This window comes from Balaenoptera borealis (assembly GCF_965194805.1).
Source record: "Balaenoptera borealis genome assembly, chromosome: 12".
In the NCBI taxonomy this organism is placed as follows: Eukaryota; Metazoa; Chordata; class Mammalia; order Artiodactyla; family Balaenopteridae; genus Balaenoptera; species Balaenoptera borealis.
The window spans coordinates 95,936,534-95,953,884 of NC_138869.1; the positions used below are offsets into that span (position 1 = coordinate 95,936,534).

Sequence of the window (17,351 nt, forward strand, 5' to 3'; positions counted from 1 at the left end):
GGCCCAAGATACACTCAAGTAGGGACTGGGAGGAGGATAGGAGCTGTAGAACTGAGATAAAAACAAAAATGGCCTCCAAGGGTGATATGCAAAAAGGCAGAGAGTTAGGTGTCTTGAATAGGCACCTCTGTATATTCTGAGAAAAGACTAGGTAAAGAGGTCTTTTATGATGTCGAAGTCGTCATGGGCTGTTCATGCTGACATATTTTTGCAACTTAAGCTTGTTCTTTCCTGAACTGCTATTTTTATGTAAGCAGGGCGGATTGTCTTGCATTTCTTTTTTTTTTTAAATTTTTTAATAGATCTTTATTGGAGTATAATTGCTTCACAATACTGTGTTAGTTTCTGTTGTACAACAAACTGAATCAGCCATATGCATACATATATCCCCATATCCCCTCCCTCTTGTGTCTCCCTCCCACCTGCCCTAACCCAACTCTCTAGGTCATCGCAAAGCACCGAGCTGATCTCCCTGTGCTATGCTTCTGCTTCCCACTAGCTATCTATTTTACATTTGGTAGTGTATATATGTCCATGCCACTCTCTCACTTCGTCCCAGCTTCCCCCTCCCCCACCGTGTCCTCAAGTCCATTCTCTATGACTATGTTTTTATTCCTGCCCTGCCACTAGGTTCATCAGTACTATTTTTTATTTTTTTTATTTTTTGATTCAATATATACATGCCAGCATACAGTGTTTGTTTTTCTCTTTCTGACTTACTTCACTCTGTATGACAGACTCTAGGTCCATCCATCTCACTACAAATAACTCCATTTCATTTCTTTTTATGGCTGAGTAATATTCCATTGTATATATGTGCCACATCTTCTTTATCCATGCATCTGTCCATGGACATTTAGGTTACTTCCATGTCCTGGCTATTGTAAATAGTGCTGCAGTGAACACTGTTGTACATGTATCTTTTTGAATTATGCTTTTCTCAGGGTATATGCCCAGTAGTGGGATTCCTGGGTCATACGGTAGCTCTAGTTTTAGTGTTTTAAGGAACCTCCATACTGTTCTCCATAGTGGTTGTATCAATTTACATTCCCACCAACAGTACAGGAGGGTTCTCTTTTCACCACACCCTTTCCAGCATTTATTGCTTCTAGATTTTTTGATAATGGCCATTCTGACTGGTGTGAAGTGATACCTCACTGTAGGTTTGATTTGCATTTCTCTAATAATTAGTGGTGTTGAGCATCTTTTCATGTGCCTCTTGGCCATCTGTATGTCTTCTTTGGTTAAATGTCTATTTAGGTCTTCTGCCCATTTTTGGATTGGGTTGTTTGTTTCTTTAATATTGAGCTGCATGAGCTCTTTATATATTTTGGAGATTAATCCTTTGCCTGTTGTTTCATTTGCAAATATTTTCTCCCATTCTGAGGGCTGTCTTTTCGTCTTTTTTATGGTTTCCTTTGCTGTGCAAAAGCTTTTAAGTTTCATTAGGTCCCATTTGTTTATTTTTGTTTTTATTTTCATTTCTCTAGGAGGTGGGTCAAAAAGATCTTGCTGTGGTTTATGTCAAAGAGCGTTTTTCCTATGTTTTCTCCTAAGAGTTTTATAGTGTCTGATCTTACATTTAGGTCTTTAATCCATTTGGAGTTTATTTTTGTGTATGGTGTTAGGGAGTGTTCTAATTTCATTCTTTTTACATGTAGCTGTTCAGTTTTCTCAGCACCACTTATTAAAGAGGCTGTCTTTTCCCCACTGTATGTTCTTGCCTCCTTTGTCATAAATTAGGTGACCATAGGTGCATGGGTTTATCTCTGGGCTTTCTATCCTGTACCATTGATCTACATTTCTGTTTTTGTGCCAGTACCATACTGTCTTGATTACTGTAGCTTTGCAGTATAATTTGAAGTCAGGCAGCCTGATTCCTCCAGCTCCATTTTTCTTTCTCAAGATTGCTTTGGTTATTTGGGGTCTTTTGTGTTTCCATACAAATTGTAAAATTTTTTGTTCTAATTCTGTGAAGAATGCCACTGGTAGTTTGATAGGGATTGCACTGAGTCTGTAGATTGCTTTGGGTAGTATAGTCATTTTCACAACATTGATTCTTCCAATCCAAGAACATGGTATATCTCTCCATCTGTTTGTGTCATCTTTGATTTCTTTCATCAGTGGTTTATAGTTTTCTGAGTACAAGACTTTTGCCCCCTTAGGTAGGTTTATTCCTAGGTATTTTATTCTTTTTGTTGAAACGGTAAATGGGATTGTTTCCTTAATTTCTCTTTCTGATTTTTCATTGTTAGTGTATAGGAATGCCAGAGATTTCTGGGCATTAATTTTGTATCCTGCAACCTTACCAAATTCATTGATTAGCTCTAGTAGTTTTCTGGTGGCATCTTTAGGATTCTCTATGTATAGTATCATGTCATCTGCAAACAGTGACAGCTTTATTTCTTCTTTTCCGATTTGTATTCTTTTATTTCTTTTTCTTCTCTGATTGCTGTGCCTAAAGCTTCCAAAATTATGTTGAATAATAGTGGTGAGAGTGGACAACCTTGTCTTGTTCCTGATCTTAGTGGAAATGCTTTCAGTTTTTCACCATTGAGTATGATGTTTGCTGTGGGTTTGTCATATATGGCCTTTATTATGTTGAGGTAGGTTCCCTCTATGCCCATTTTGCCTCTTCTCATTCATACTGCACAGTTCTATAGTCTCCAACACGAAGTGGCAACATTTGGAGTTACATCATTGGGCACAATTGCCTCAAACACAGTTCTCTGGGTGCAGGGAGTCTGTTACTGAGTATCAGTAATTTAACCAAAGTTTCCTAGGGTGGGAGAGACCTCAGGAGGAAAAGAGGTGGGCGGAAGTCTGTCTCGAGAGCTGCACTTCCTAAAAGCTCTAAGACCTGTTTTGCTAACATAGAATGACTAAACTCTATGAGGGGAGGGGAACACTGAGGCTGGTTTTTGTCTTATTTTGTTTAGTATAACTGTTCTATTGGGATATAATTCACATCCCAGGCAATTCATCCATTTAAGGTGTACAATTCAATAGTTTAGTTCAAATTGTGCAGTCATTAACACAGTGGTTTTAGAACATTTTCATCACCCCCAAAAGAAATCCTACACCCATTAGCAGTTACTCCACATTTCCACCCAACTTCCCCAGCCCTAGACAACTGCTAACCTACTTTCTGTCTCTATGGATTTGCCTATTCTGGAATTTCATATAAATGGAATCATACAATATGTGTTTTTTTGTGTCTGACTTCTTTCACTCAGCATAATGTTTTCAAGGCTCATCCATATGGCTACTTGTATATTTCATTTTTAAAAAAATGGCTGAATAATATACCATTGTATGGATATACAGTTTGTCTATTCATCAGTAGCACATTTTGGCTACTATAAATAATGCTGCTATGAACATTCATGTACAAGCTTTTGTGTGGACATGTTTTCATTTCTTTTGGAAATACACCAAGCAGTAGGATTGCTGAGTGTGACTGCTATTTTTTAGTAAAAAAAGAAAGTATTGGTACATATTTCTTAAACTGATTGGTGGATGTATGGGTATTTTTTATATTGTAATTTTTATATCTTACATATATTTATAAATATTCTTCTGTATCTACTCAATGTTTATTAAAACCAAAAATAACCTAAAAAAGAAATAGTTATGCAAGTTTTGAATATGTCATATTGGTCAATGACCTGGAACTACAGGAGGTATTTATTTACACATTCTGTGCAATTTTTCTATATTCCATACAAAATTTGTCTTATAATGTTGTTTTCTTCTTTTCCTACTTAAAACCTGTTCTTCCGGCTCATATTTTTAGATCTATGTTAGTAATAGAAAGAAGTGAATTGAAGCAATTATCCAGACTATTCAGGTCCTCAAGTTCCCTTTCATCTGGACAGTCTGGGTCTGTGAGTGAAATGCAGGAACCCCTGCATTTGCTGACTGATGATCATTTCTACTCCCATCACCTAAGGGCTCAGAGAGGGATTCACTCTGAGCTCAGTGCCCAGGGGGTGGAACTTTGTTGCTCTTATTTTCACCTCATTCCTTTTCTGCATGATGAAGCATCAGCCACATCACATCTTGCCAGCTGTTGACAAGGCAGGCCATGACATCATCAGAGGTGAGGGATCTCATGACACTCCTTCAGCAGTTCAGAGATATCTTCCTGTCTATTCAGCTCTGGCCTCTCCCCATTTAGTCCCATTTCCAATTCTAGCCCCAGTTTGTGGCTCTCTAGGATCTATTATTTGTGCTGGAGAATGCAATGTCCTTTTAAGCTGGCTCTCCAGGCAAAACCCGTTGGTTCAGTCTCATCTGTACTTTCAGCAGCACTTTGAATGGCGGCTGTTCTTACAGATGTCTCTCTGTCCACCCAACTGTATTTCATCTTAATGCAATCTCTGGTTTCCCTCTCATTGGCCTGGTTCATTGTCTCATCTCATCTCTGTTCCTCATTTATACTTCATTTCCTAAGCCCTGTTTATTCTCTCTCCTCACCCACCAATTCTATTTTTTTTTAAATTTTATTTATTTTTGGCTGCGTTGGGTCTTCATTGCCGCGCGTGGGCTTTCTCTAGTTGCGGCAAGCAGGGGCTACTCTTCTTTGCTGTGCACGGGCTTCTCATTACAGTGGCTTCTCTTGTTGCAGAGCACGGGCTCTAGGGCACACAGGCTTCAGTAGTTGTGATGCACGGGCTTAGTTGCTCCGTGGTATGTGGGATCTTCCCAGACCAGGGATTGAACCCACATCCCCTGTACTGGCAGATGGACTCCTAACCACTGTGCCACCAGGGAACTCTCACCAATTCTATTTTGATCAACGTAAAAGGTTTGTCCATTTAGGGCTGGTCCATCACAAACCATCACAGATCTCTCTCATTATTGTGGGGATACATAACAGAGTGACATGCATTCACGTGGGGAGAGTTTATTCATTACCAGAGAACTGAGGCAGACTTTCTAAAACACACATATTATCTGGATCATTGATTTCACTTTCCACTTTGCTTTACCTGCAAAGATGGGATTTTTCCTTAATGTTTGTAGTAAACTAGACTTTGAAAGGAATCAGTAATGAACTACATTAAGCCTGGGGACAAATGTCTAACAAACAATCAATTGAAAATTTGGTCAATAAAAGAAGGTACGTACCTGTGTTTGTAGTCCTTTAAGACCCTGTTAGTGTAAAAGGTGGCAGCATCATTCATCTCCTTGACATAAGGACCGGGTTTGGGGGACTGAGAGAACAGGACCATCACCCAAGCATAGAAAGAAAAAAAAAAAAATAGGATAAGAAAGAAAATGCCTTAAAGAGGAAGAGAAGCAATGCAGATGCTGACTTGAAAGCTGGAGGCAAATCTTGCTCCGTAAAATCAGTGAAGCACTTTCCACATCTCAGAACACAAAGCCCTGAATTTCAAAAGGGTAAGAAAGAGCTGATGTATTCAGCCTGAAAGGAATCTTCCTTTCGTGTAACAGGCGGAGGATGAAGGAGCCTGAAGGCAGCCATGAGTTCTCCCAAACACTCCACAAACCTGACAAGGTGCAGGGGCACCATTCCAGCCAGACTCACCACAGCTATCCACCCAAGGGCAGGGATGCTTTCGCTGACGGCCGAGAGATGATTAAACATTTTACTCCCCCGGTTTCTCTCTCTGAAAGTTTGGATCTCCTGAATCTTTTCCGATATTGGTTTCAGAAGTGCAGCCACATCGTTCTGGAAGCAAACATTGAGCACTGTTACTGAGGACAGAACGGAAGCACAGCACCTCCACCCAGGCTGGCCTAAGCAGGACTACTCAGCACTTGTCATTTGTCAGGGGCTTTCAGAATCCAGCAGACATTTTTCTTATGGTCATACTGTATTTTCATTTTCTGAAGTATGAAAATTGCGCAGATTTCTTACATTATTAATGCTGTCTCCTGAGACATGGAAAAAAATCCAGCAGTACGATACAGTCCCCGTTTTGGAGACCGCTGCATGGAACACACTGAAACTGAGTGTAGATCAAGTTATATTTTCTAATGGAATGCATAGATCACAGCCTAGAATAACACATGTCTAAAATCGGGATAGGTAGAAGTTAGTAAAAGGATATCTTCCTATTCCTGTGGGAAAGTGATGTGAGGAAGGGTCCTTGGTTTTTACCTTAATTACTAATCCATGTGAAAAAGTGGAAATCTTTCACTGAGGCTCTTTGTAAGAAAATGTAATGGCTTACAATATTTATAGTTACCTTAGTCTGGTTTGGTTTTCAGCATCGTCCTCAGACAGCTTGGCTGATGGCTACTCACCCCTCTCACTTCTTTTTTTTTTTAATTTTTATTTATTTATTTATGTATTTATTTATTTTTGGCTGCGTTGGGTCTTAGTTGCTGTGTGCGGGCTTTCTCTAGTTGCGGCGAGCGGGGGCTACTCTTAGTTGCGGTGCGTGGGCTTCTCATTGTGGTGGCTTTTCTTGTTGCAGAGCACGGGCTCTAGGTGTATGGGTTTCAGTAGCTGTGGCACACGGGCTCAGGAGCACAGGCTCAGTAGTTCTGGAGTACGGTCTTAGTTGCTCTGTGGCATGTGGGATCTTCCCGGACCAGGGCTTGAACCCATGTCCCCTGCGTTGGCAGGCAGATTCTTAACCACGGTGCCACCAGGGAAGTCCCACCCCTCTCACTTCTGATTAATTGATTCAACAACTGACTTTTCTAGTCACATAAAAACACTTCTAAAATTATGTGAGCTGAGTTATGAAGTACCACAGAGATTGGTGCTTGTAGCATCTCCCCATAGCATTCTTGACTTTCTTTGGTTTGGAAGAGCAGATACAAGGTTATCTGATTTTTCATTTTTCCTCCAAAGAAATAGCAACAGTTTGTACTTCAGCTTTGTAAAAGCAGTTGAAGAGGTTTTGGCAGTATTTTACATAGTCTTTGAAAATAGAAAAGCCCCTTAAAGCTCCTTAATTTCTTTAACCAAGACTTCAGAGGTTCTTAACTGAACTTCAAGGTTCTCAACTTGGGCTACACATTGAAATCACCTGGGAGCTTTCAAAAACAGGCCTGGGGGGCTTCCCTGGTGGTACAGTGGTTAAGAATCCACCTGCCAATGCAGGGGACACGGGCTCGAGCCCTGGTCTGGGAAGATCCCACATGCCGCAGAGCAGCTAAGCCTGCGCGCCACAACTACTGAGCCTGTGCTCTAGAGCCCGCGCGCCTAGAGCCCATGTTCTGCAACAAGAGAAGCCACCGCAATGAGAGGCCCACAAACCGCAACAAAGAGTAGCCCTCGCTCGACGCACTTAAAGAAAGCCCGAGTGCAGCAACGAAGACCCAACGCAGCAATAAATAAATTTTTTAAAAAACCCACAAAAAACACAAACAAACCAGGCCTGGGCCCCACCCCCAGAGACTCTGATTTAACTGGTCTGGGAGTGGCCTGGGTTTCGGGGGGAACTGGAAAAGCTCCCAGGTGCAGATTTTAATCACTGCTACAATGGTAGTTTATCATCCTTTAGGACAGTTGTTTCTGCCAGGGACAGCAAACCATTAGGGAAGAAATAATGTTCAGCTGCAGTAGCTTCCAGCCCTCACTTCTCCTTCTTGACCCTGTATATGCCCTCCCCTAAAAGAAATGTATAAAGGCTTTGGAATTATAATGACCTTGGTTCAAATCTTTGCTCTGACACTTTATGAGGCCTTGAGCAAACTACTTAACCAAAGCCTTGGTCTCCTCATCTGTAAATCAGAGACAATAATACCTACAAGCTTACAGGCTACAGGAGAGGTGACGTCTTAAACCTCTGGCACATGGGATGGACACAATAAACGGAAGTGATTATTATTATGACTATTATTCAGTTAGCTCAGACTGGGGGTAAAAAAGATGTTCTCTGTAATCCGTAATATTCATTTGCCTCAAACAAACAGTCTGTGTATTTAAGATAAGAGAGGCTCCAAATAAACATCCACGCAGGCTAACAGGATTTTAGGGTTACGGGAGTCTAAATTAGGTCATCTAGTTCAGGTTTTTGACAGACTCAGCTAAGTGGGTCACAATCAGTATTTTAAAAAAGTAACTGAAATAGAATAGAAAATACCAGAGGGCATTTACATGTATAAGGTTGGGTATTTTTTTTTTTTTTTTGGCCACACTGTGCGGCATGTGGGATCTTAGTTCCCCAGCAAGGGAGAGTAAAGGCTCAGGTCTGGATGAGACTGCTTGGATTCAAGTTCTTGCAAGTCAGTGTACTAAGCTCTAGAACTTTAAACAAATGGCCAAACTTGTCTATGATTCCATGATCACATCTCCAAAATACCGTTGATAATGGCACTCACTTCACATGGCTGTTAGAAGGAGTAAATGAGAGAACATGTCTGTGCTTGGTAAGGAGTCAGGTACATTGTGAGTGCTCGACAAATAGTAGGAGATCTCAAAGATATCTGCCAGTTTAAAAATCTCTGATTGACGAGATTCACTGACCAGCTCTTTCCTATCACTGACATGCAAAATCAGGAAAAACATTTTCTAATTGAGATCTGCAGATGGAGAAGGCATGTTTTTGTTTGGGAGAAACAAAAAGAAATACAGGGAAAGAAAGCAAAGTGTTCTTAAAGTTCTCAGTGGACTTTTTTTTCCTGTTTTATTGAGAAATAATTGACATACATCACTGTATAAGTTTAAGGTGTAAATATATGCAAATCAAACCAGCATGATGGTTTGATTTACATATCCTGTGAAATGATTACTACAATAGGTTTAGTATCCATCATCTGATATAGATACAATAAAAAGAAAAGGAAAAAGAGTTTCCCCCTGTGATGAGAACTCTTAGGATCTACTCTTTTAACAACCTTCCTGCATCATATAGCAGTGTTAGCTATAGTCGTTACGCTGTACAGTACATCCCTAGTACTTACCTGTAACTGAAAGTTTATACCTTATGACCAGCTTCCTCTGACTCCCCCTTCCCCCCAGCCCCCAGTTCTGGTAACCACAAATCTCTCTTTTTCTGAGTTTGGTGGGTTTTTGTTTGTTTGTTTGTCTAGATTCCATATATAAGTGAGATCATACAGTATTTGTCTTTCTCTGACTTATTTCACTTAGCATAATGCCTTCAAAGTTAGTGGACTTTTAAAATTCTTCCATACTGAAGGCGGTGAAAAACAAAAAAAGGTTGCTGCAGAAGTTAGCCAGGTCTTGTGGAAAATTCATGAATACCTTCCCACCTTCTCACTTTCCCTTCTGGCCATTACAAAGGAAAGGTCTCATAGGTGTGACAGGAAGACCCTGAATCAGGGTTGTTATAGGCTGAATGTGTCCTTCCCAAATTCAAATATTGAAGCCCTAACCCCCAGGACCTCAGAATGTGAGTGTATTTGGAGGCAGGGTCTTTAAAGAGGTGCTTCAGTTAAAATGACGTCATGAGGGTGGACCCTAAACCAATATGACAGGTGTCCTTATAAGAAGAGATGAGGACGCACACACTCACAAGGGAAGACCGTGTGAGGACACAGGGTGAAGACAGCCGTCTACAAGCCAAGGAGAGAGGCTTCAGAAGCAACCAACCCTACTGACACCTTGATCTCGGACTACCAATCTCCAGAATTGTGAGGATATACATTTCTGTTGTTTAAGCCACCCAGCCTGTGGTACTTTGTTCTGGCAACATTAGCAAACTAATATAAGGGTGTAATGACAGTACAGGAAAAGCAAACACACACCCCCAAACTCTCAACAAAGAAACAAAACCCCTCTAAACAGTCCCTGTCCCAAACACAGCTCTTCCATGTTTCTTGGTGAATGACTGCTAAAGTCAGGTTTAAATGCCCTCCCTGGAATTTCACTCTTTAGAAGGGAAACATTTCCCTCTTCAAGGGATTCTTTTTAGTCCAAATTCAACACCCAATCAAAGGTGCGTTATATAGGTTTTCCCAGAAGGCAGCTGATTTTTAATTATGGCAACACTAGTAAAGAGCATCCTAGTTTTCTCCACTGATTTGCTCAGCCATGATATTCTTTTTTTTTTTACATCTTTATTGGAGTATAATTGCTTTACAGTGGTGTGTCAGTTTCTGCTGTATAACAGAGTCAGCTATAGGTATACATGTATCCCCATATCCCCTCCCTCTTGCACCTCCCTCCCACCCTCCCTATCCCACCCCTCTAGGTGGTCACAAAGCACCGAGCTGATCTCCCTGTGCTATGTGGCCGCTTCCCACTGGCTATCTATTTTACATTTGGTAGTGTATATGTGTCCATGCTACTCTCTCACTTTGTCCCAGCTTCCCCTTCCCCCCTCTCCATGTCTTCAAGTCCATTCTCTACATCTGCATCTTTATTCCTGTCCTGCCCCTAGGTTTATCAGAACCATTTTTTTTTAGATTCCATATATATGGTTAGCATATGGTATTTGTTCTTCTCTTTCTTACTTTCTTACTTACTTACTTACTTACTTCTGTATGAGAGACTCTAGGTCCATCCACCTCACTACAAATAACTCAATTTCATTTCTTTTTAAGCCATGATATTCTTGATGTAATGACATTTTTGTGAAAGGCCAGAATATCTGAATTGTTAGTGATATCTGGCCTATTGCCCCAAGGGGAAAAAGAACCAGAAACTGTATATTTACCATGTTAGATAGATTTATTAAGGCCATCTTTGTTTATCTCTAACTTCCCAAGAACAAACTCTGAAGTCTGAGGAGACAGAGTATTCTGGAAGATATTTCATATTGGTTATCTGATGAAAGCACCAAAAAGATTGAGAAAGTTTCCTTCTGCCTTAGTTTGGCAATTGCGTGAAGAATTGTCCTCATTAAAAAAAAAAAAAAAAAAAGTAATGCTGAGAGGACTAAGCACAACGGCTATGTGCACAACTCTAATAAGCAGTACAGCTTTCATTCTGTGCCAATAGATTTCTCGTGTACTTTAAAGGAGGCTTACATTCTCCAGCTCATCCTGAACTTTCACAGCTGCAATCAAAAACACAGAGAACATTCGAGTTATGGTGTGATTTCCATCAAGGCTGACCGTGTGGGATATCAGAGGAAAAGCGAATTGCGGGGCGGTGGGGGGCTGTTAGAGGAACTTCCACCTGTTTAAGTATTAAGTATGTATTAAGCATACTCAATAAATACAGGTTGAATTGCACTGATGTCAATTAACGCTACAAAAGGGCTTTCCACTGATGGGAGATAAATTTCAGAGGCATCCTGGGTTTTTTTCAATGGTATGCATTGGTGGTGGCTTTTCAGACACAGCTAAAAGCTAGTGTGCTTTGGAATGACTTTAAATCGGCCTATTTTAGGTCTCACCCAGATTTTTTTTTTTAACTTATCACTCAGGTTTCTTTTATTCTGAGAGACTTTTCCCTGAAAGAAAATCATTTTTCAAGACTCATGTGAAGGTTAGCTGAAAAATCTCCCTGGCCCTTCCCCAGGTTTCTGTGGCTTTAACAGAAGGTCAAAATGGCCAAACTGGAGAAGATGCATGTGCAAACTGCAAGTTTCAGCAAGTGTTTCCAAGCACTATCTTAGCTTGATGGGACTGTACTTTGGAGAGTATTTCAGGACTCCATGTCTTTATGACCCTAGTTTCTGCTTTAAAGTTGAAGAGTTGAGACCCATTATCAGCTTCATCTCAGTTTATCAGCAAGCTCTGTAGAAACTTTACCCAAAAAGGAAAACCAAATTCCCACTCATGCTGTTTTGTAAGGGATGGAACAAATTCTGGGAGTCTGACCTCAAAGATGTGTCATTGAGTAAACTGAATTAAGCTTGTTATTTCTGAAATCCATGGTTCTTGTGTAGTTTCTACATCAGGTAGAAAATGGATCAATCTGTTATTATTTCTTTTAAAATAATTTCTTTTTCTGATTATATGCTCTTTGTGAAACATTGGAAAATAAAGATGGAAAAACATAAGTAAACAATAAATGTCCTTAATTCCACCACATGGAGAAAAACACTGCTAAATGGTGATTTTTTTCTTGTAGATGTAATTATCAGAGATATCTTCAAAAATAATAATTACTTTAAAAATAATGGTTGTTAAGACCATAAGGAATAATCGTAAGAGTTGAATTTAAGCAGTTCAGTTAAAACAAGCAAGCACAAAAACAAATAAAAACATCAGTATATTGGCAAGTTCTCTGAAACTCTATCATTTTTAGAAAGGATGTTTTAAATACAAATACTACAAAAACATTACTGTTACAACTCAGGCAAACTTAACAGCATTAAAGTAAAAATTGGACTTTTTAATATTTGACTCCCACCTTCATTAAAAAATTCTAAGAAAGCTTATATCAAGCAGTACATCTTAGCCAACCATACTATCAAATATCAACCACTATTACTTTGGCTTAGTTGTTTTTGTATAAAGTTTTACCAGTTGATTCCATGTGAGTGCATATGAGTATATAGCACAGAAAACATATGGAAAGATACTCATCAAAGTTTTTATTGTATTGCCTTATCCATATATTTTAAATTTTCTAATATGTATATGCATTTCTTTTGTAATGAAGGGAAAAGTTTTAAAACATACTAACCAGTTTTGTACCTTCAATGGTAGAAAAAATTTCATATAGGTGCTATTAAATTTATAGGTATCAAAAAATATTAAGACTCTTTCTCAGCATTAGGGAAGTAGCTTCAGGAAAACATGTTCAGAAATTATCAGAATAAATTATTCAGATGAAGAAGAACAGTTAACATTTTTTCAGGCAAAGGTTATCCAAATCAGGAACAGTGTTTGCTTCTATAAATATATCATTTGGGCACATTCTCACATTCTAAATGAAGCAATTGTTTTCATCATTTTAAGTCAAAAGCAAATTTTTTTTTATCAGAAATGCTAATTTGCATTTACTTGCTTCGGTGCAATTGTAGATATTTCTCTAGACTAATTTCCCTTCATTGTTCCTCTAATATAAAAATTTTCCACTGCCCAGAAACATCTTGGAGGTTTCAGAATATCCTCACGATAATACTTTCAGAAACATTTGTACATTTAAGACAACTTGAAAATTTAAAACATTTGCAAAACTGTCACAGAAATCAATCTAAATAAGTAAAACTAACTGAGCTCCATGAATGTACGTGATGCTATGGTAGCTGCCGTTATATTGCATTATGACAAATCCCTTGGAAAATATTTTTATATGTTCTTAAGGCTTTACATTCTGCATATATGTCTTATTTTATGATTGTTAAACTCTCTTAAAAGTACACTCAAGGGACTTCCCGGGCAGTCAAGTGGTTAAGACCCCACGTTCCCAATGCAGGGGTCACAGGTTTGATCCTTGGTCAGGGCACTAACATCCCGCATGCAGCACAGTGCGGCCAAACAAACAAAACAAAAATACACTCAAGAATCCCAAAGGCTTTTTTTGCTTTTATTCCTTAAAAATCATTCTTAAAGAATTAAATTCTGCCATTTGCAACAACATGGATGGACCTGGAGGGTATTATGCTTGAAGAAATAACTCAGACAGAGAAAGACAAATACTGTATGTTTTCACTTATATATGGAATCTAAAAAATTTAAAAATGAATGAATATAACAAAACAGAAACAGACTCATAGATACAGAGAACAAACTAGTTACCAGAGGGGAGAAAGGTAGGAGGAGGAGCAAGATGGGGAAGGGAATTAAGAGGTAGAAACTATTAGGTATAAAATAAATAAGATACAAGCATGTAATGTACAGTGCAGGGAATATAACCAGTATTTTATAATAACTAAATGTAATATAATCTATAAAAATATCCAATCACTGTATTGTACACTGAAAATAATATAACGTAAATCAACTAAACTTCAATTTAAAAAAATCATTCTTGGGACTTCCCTGGTGGCGCAGTGGTTAAGAATCCGCCTGCCAATGCAGGGGACACGGGTTCGATCCCTGGTCCGGGAGGATCCCACATGCCACGGAGCAACTAAGCCCGTGAGCAACAACTACTGAGCCTGCGCTCTAGAGCCCGTGAGCCACAACTACTGAAGCCCACGTGCCTAGAGCTCGTGCTCTGCAACAAGAGAAGCCACCGCAATGAGAAGCCTGCACACCGCAACGAAGAGTAGCCCCCGCTCACCACAGCTAGAGAAAGCCCACGCTCAGCAACAAAGACCCAACATAGCCAAAAATAAATTTTAAAAAAATCTTAAAAAAAAAATCATTCTTAAAGAGTAAAAGGAATGAAATGCTTTCCAGAATGAACTGTATTGTCCTGATACTTATGAGAGAAGCTTGCAACATGCATAAACTCCTACTTAAATTTTTAAAACAAATCTATCAACAACCCATTATACTCATCAGCACATTTCTTCCCAGTAATATTTGAAAAACAATCCATTTCAGACATAACAGAAAAGCATACAAAGTAATGACAAGCACGCATATACGTGAAACATAATTGAATATTGCACTGGGGCCCAGGATCATCCCTATGATATCCCTTTACTGACATTTGCCAAAAAAACAGCTGGAAACGCAGAGGTCTGGAGCCTGGGACACAGAACTATTCACATAGAACCTCAGGGGTAGCACTGAAGCTTGATGTCAAATTGTTGTATTTTTCTCATAAAGGTAGAACAGTTGCAAATTGGGCATTTTTAGTGTAGTCTTTTCTGCCAAAGGATTCATCAAACCACAGGCTAAAGAGCCTTCTCCAAAGTCGTTTTTTTAAAAACTATGCAGATAACAATTTACACTGTTGCTTATCAATATATTTAAACCTCTCAGAATCATGCAAAGCCTTATTTAGGATTTTGGGGCCACTGACCCAATGAACAATGGACACTTCTTTGTCAGTTCCCACTTCCTGTTTTTGTCTTTGCCACTGTTCACAAGTGTGAGCCCCACCTGTCATCAGTTTTAGTTTTTGTGCGCAGTATCTGGGGAAACCCTCACTCTAAAACCTACAATTTATTCATCAGAACAAGAACACAGTTCTGCTGATGTGATACATGGGCCACAATTTTCTCTAAGCTCTCAATGTTTGACTTGTCTCAGAATGGTAGATATGTGATATAAAAAGTCAAGTTCAATGGAAATCTAAATGTTTACACAGTAACCCAAATAGTTTGTATCCTTAACAATATCTCATCTCCTGAATCTTACTGCAGCCACAGGGGTCAGAAGACGATAGAAACGAACAAACTTAACATTAACTGCTCCTCAGAATGAGAGTTATAGTTTTCATTATAGTTGTTCTGATAGGAAGAGTCTTTCATTGATAGTACAGGAAGATAACAGTCCAAACAGAGAAAATACATCTTTTCCATTCATTCACGTGTAGGCTAACGACCGTACGTGGGACACATACAAAGCTCTAGTGTCTCTCTCCTGTATGACTGGACTTGACAAAATGGGTTCCTAGAAAATGCTGGGTTCATGGCAGGGACATGGGATTAGCTAGATTATTTGAGATCCGGGAAGGAAGCAGTGGGTCAATAATGGGCAATGACAAATAAAGACATATGAAATCATGGCAGAGAGAAACCAGAAGGGAAAATTAAGTTGAAAATCAAAAACTTAACCTGGTTATCCGCAGTAAGCATAAGAGAATAGACTGGACGGTTGAGAAGAATCTCACCTTGTACTTTGTCATTGTTTCAACTTATTTTATGGACCCAGCTGAAAAGACATCAACTTTCCCTCTCTCTGGGTAAGTACTATCTGGCTTCTGACAGTGATAAATTTTATAATCACCTATAATTTTACTTTATGGGATTCTGAACATTAAAGCTGAACAGCAGATCTCACTGTGCTTTACTTAAACGCACAGGGACTTCACTAACAATTTCTAAAGTTGGAGAGAATTGCCAAAACCATTCAAATTTACCAGCTTTATAAAATCTAAAACAATATACTGTGATCAGAAATTAGTTCTCTGAGATAGAAAAAAAACTAAACTGCTGTAAGTTTTTAAAAATCGAAGTACAGTTGATTTACAATGTTGTATTAGTTCCTGGTGTACAGCAGTGATTCAGTTATACATATATTGATATATTATTTTTTCATATTCTCGTCCATTATACGTTATTACAAGATATTGAATATAGTTCCCTGTGCTATAGAGCAAGAACCTGTTGTTTACCTATTTTATATATAGTAGTTTATATCTGCTAATCCCAAACTCCTAATTTACCTCTCCCCCTCCCCGAAGTGCTATAAATTTTTGTCTACCAACATTTGAGTATTAACTGTATGCCATTCACCATGTTGATTGGTTTTCCCCAGTTCTGTCCACTTTGTAATGATCAATCTCAGTTTAAACTACCAAAGTCATCACTTGAAGGATCCCTGTGCAGTCAGCTGCATTTACTGGGTCATTGTCTTTCCCCTAGATAAGTGGCCCATGGTAGAGGGATGGCCAGATCTTCTCTTCGAGATTCATTTATGCAGAATATTGCTGAGATGACGTAAATCTACAGTTTCCAGTTCAACCTCAGAAGGTGCAAAAAATTTCAACAACTGCTCTGTAAGTCTTAAGACATCCCACAGGGTGGATTTGCCATTATTGTACCAAGCTACTGATACAGAGCTCCAATCGTCCTTAATCAGAAATGAGCTTTCTCTTTTAAGGTCAGCACAACCTTTTTCAGATTCTGCTGTTTGCTGTTCTCAAGAGCCGTGCTGCCCACAGTGCATCCAACAGAGCCCCGCCCTGGCTTGGTGAGCAGCTCCACACAAACAGTGCTTCCTGGTCCACGGGGTTTGAAGGAATTCTGCATATGGCATCTCCCTTTTGGCGAGTCATGATCCACCTCAGAACACTAAAGGAGTTACTAAAGAAATCCATTTACCTTGTTTACCCTGAAGTCTCTCAAGTTTTTTTACCCACAGAACCTTTTATTCACACCCCCGTCCCGCCCCCCCCCCACTGCCCCAGTTTTGCAGGGAACTGGTTTTCTGCGGAACAGACTCTGGGAAAGGTTGCCAGCAGAAGCCTGTGAAGTGGCTTCAGGGAGTCACAGGGGTCTGCTGGGCTGCGTACCGTGTGTTCATTTGTCCTCTTCCTCTCCAGTTATCCTTGCTCATTACCATGGAAACACTTTCAAGGGCATTTAATGGAGGCAAAGAAGTCTCTTCTCTCTCATTTCCAACACACACACACACACACACACACACACACGCACGCACACACGCAGAGCGGCTGTTTTCAGGAGCTATAATCATCTCTGAGAGGATGGCTGGCACAACCCTCCCCCTCTGCACTGAGGTTCTATCTTCTGTTGGTGCCTCACAGTCAGTCTTTTTATGGCCAGCCCTGCCCCCACTCCTAATCACCACTGGCAGGTAGAATCTCTTTCCTCTCCTTTGTCCTTATCTTCTCTGTTTTCTCTTTCTCCTTGCACACATCTAACCTT

General features: G+C 39.6%; 1 protein-coding gene across 1 annotated transcript in view; it reads right to left on the minus strand.

The window, feature by feature from the left end:
• CAP2 (cyclase associated actin cytoskeleton regulatory protein 2) overlaps positions 1–17,351 on the minus strand; it is a 137,386-nt gene that overhangs the window by 40,410 nt on the left and 79,625 nt on the right. Inside the window, exons 5-6 of the mRNA XM_082345425.1 lie at positions 5,555–5,698; positions 5,134–5,219 (exon numbers count right to left, since the gene is read on the minus strand). Of these exons, the coding sequence (XP_082201551.1) occupies positions 5,134–5,219; positions 5,555–5,698 (230 nt within the window). The remainder of the gene's footprint in view (positions 1–5,133; positions 5,220–5,554; positions 5,699–17,351) is intronic.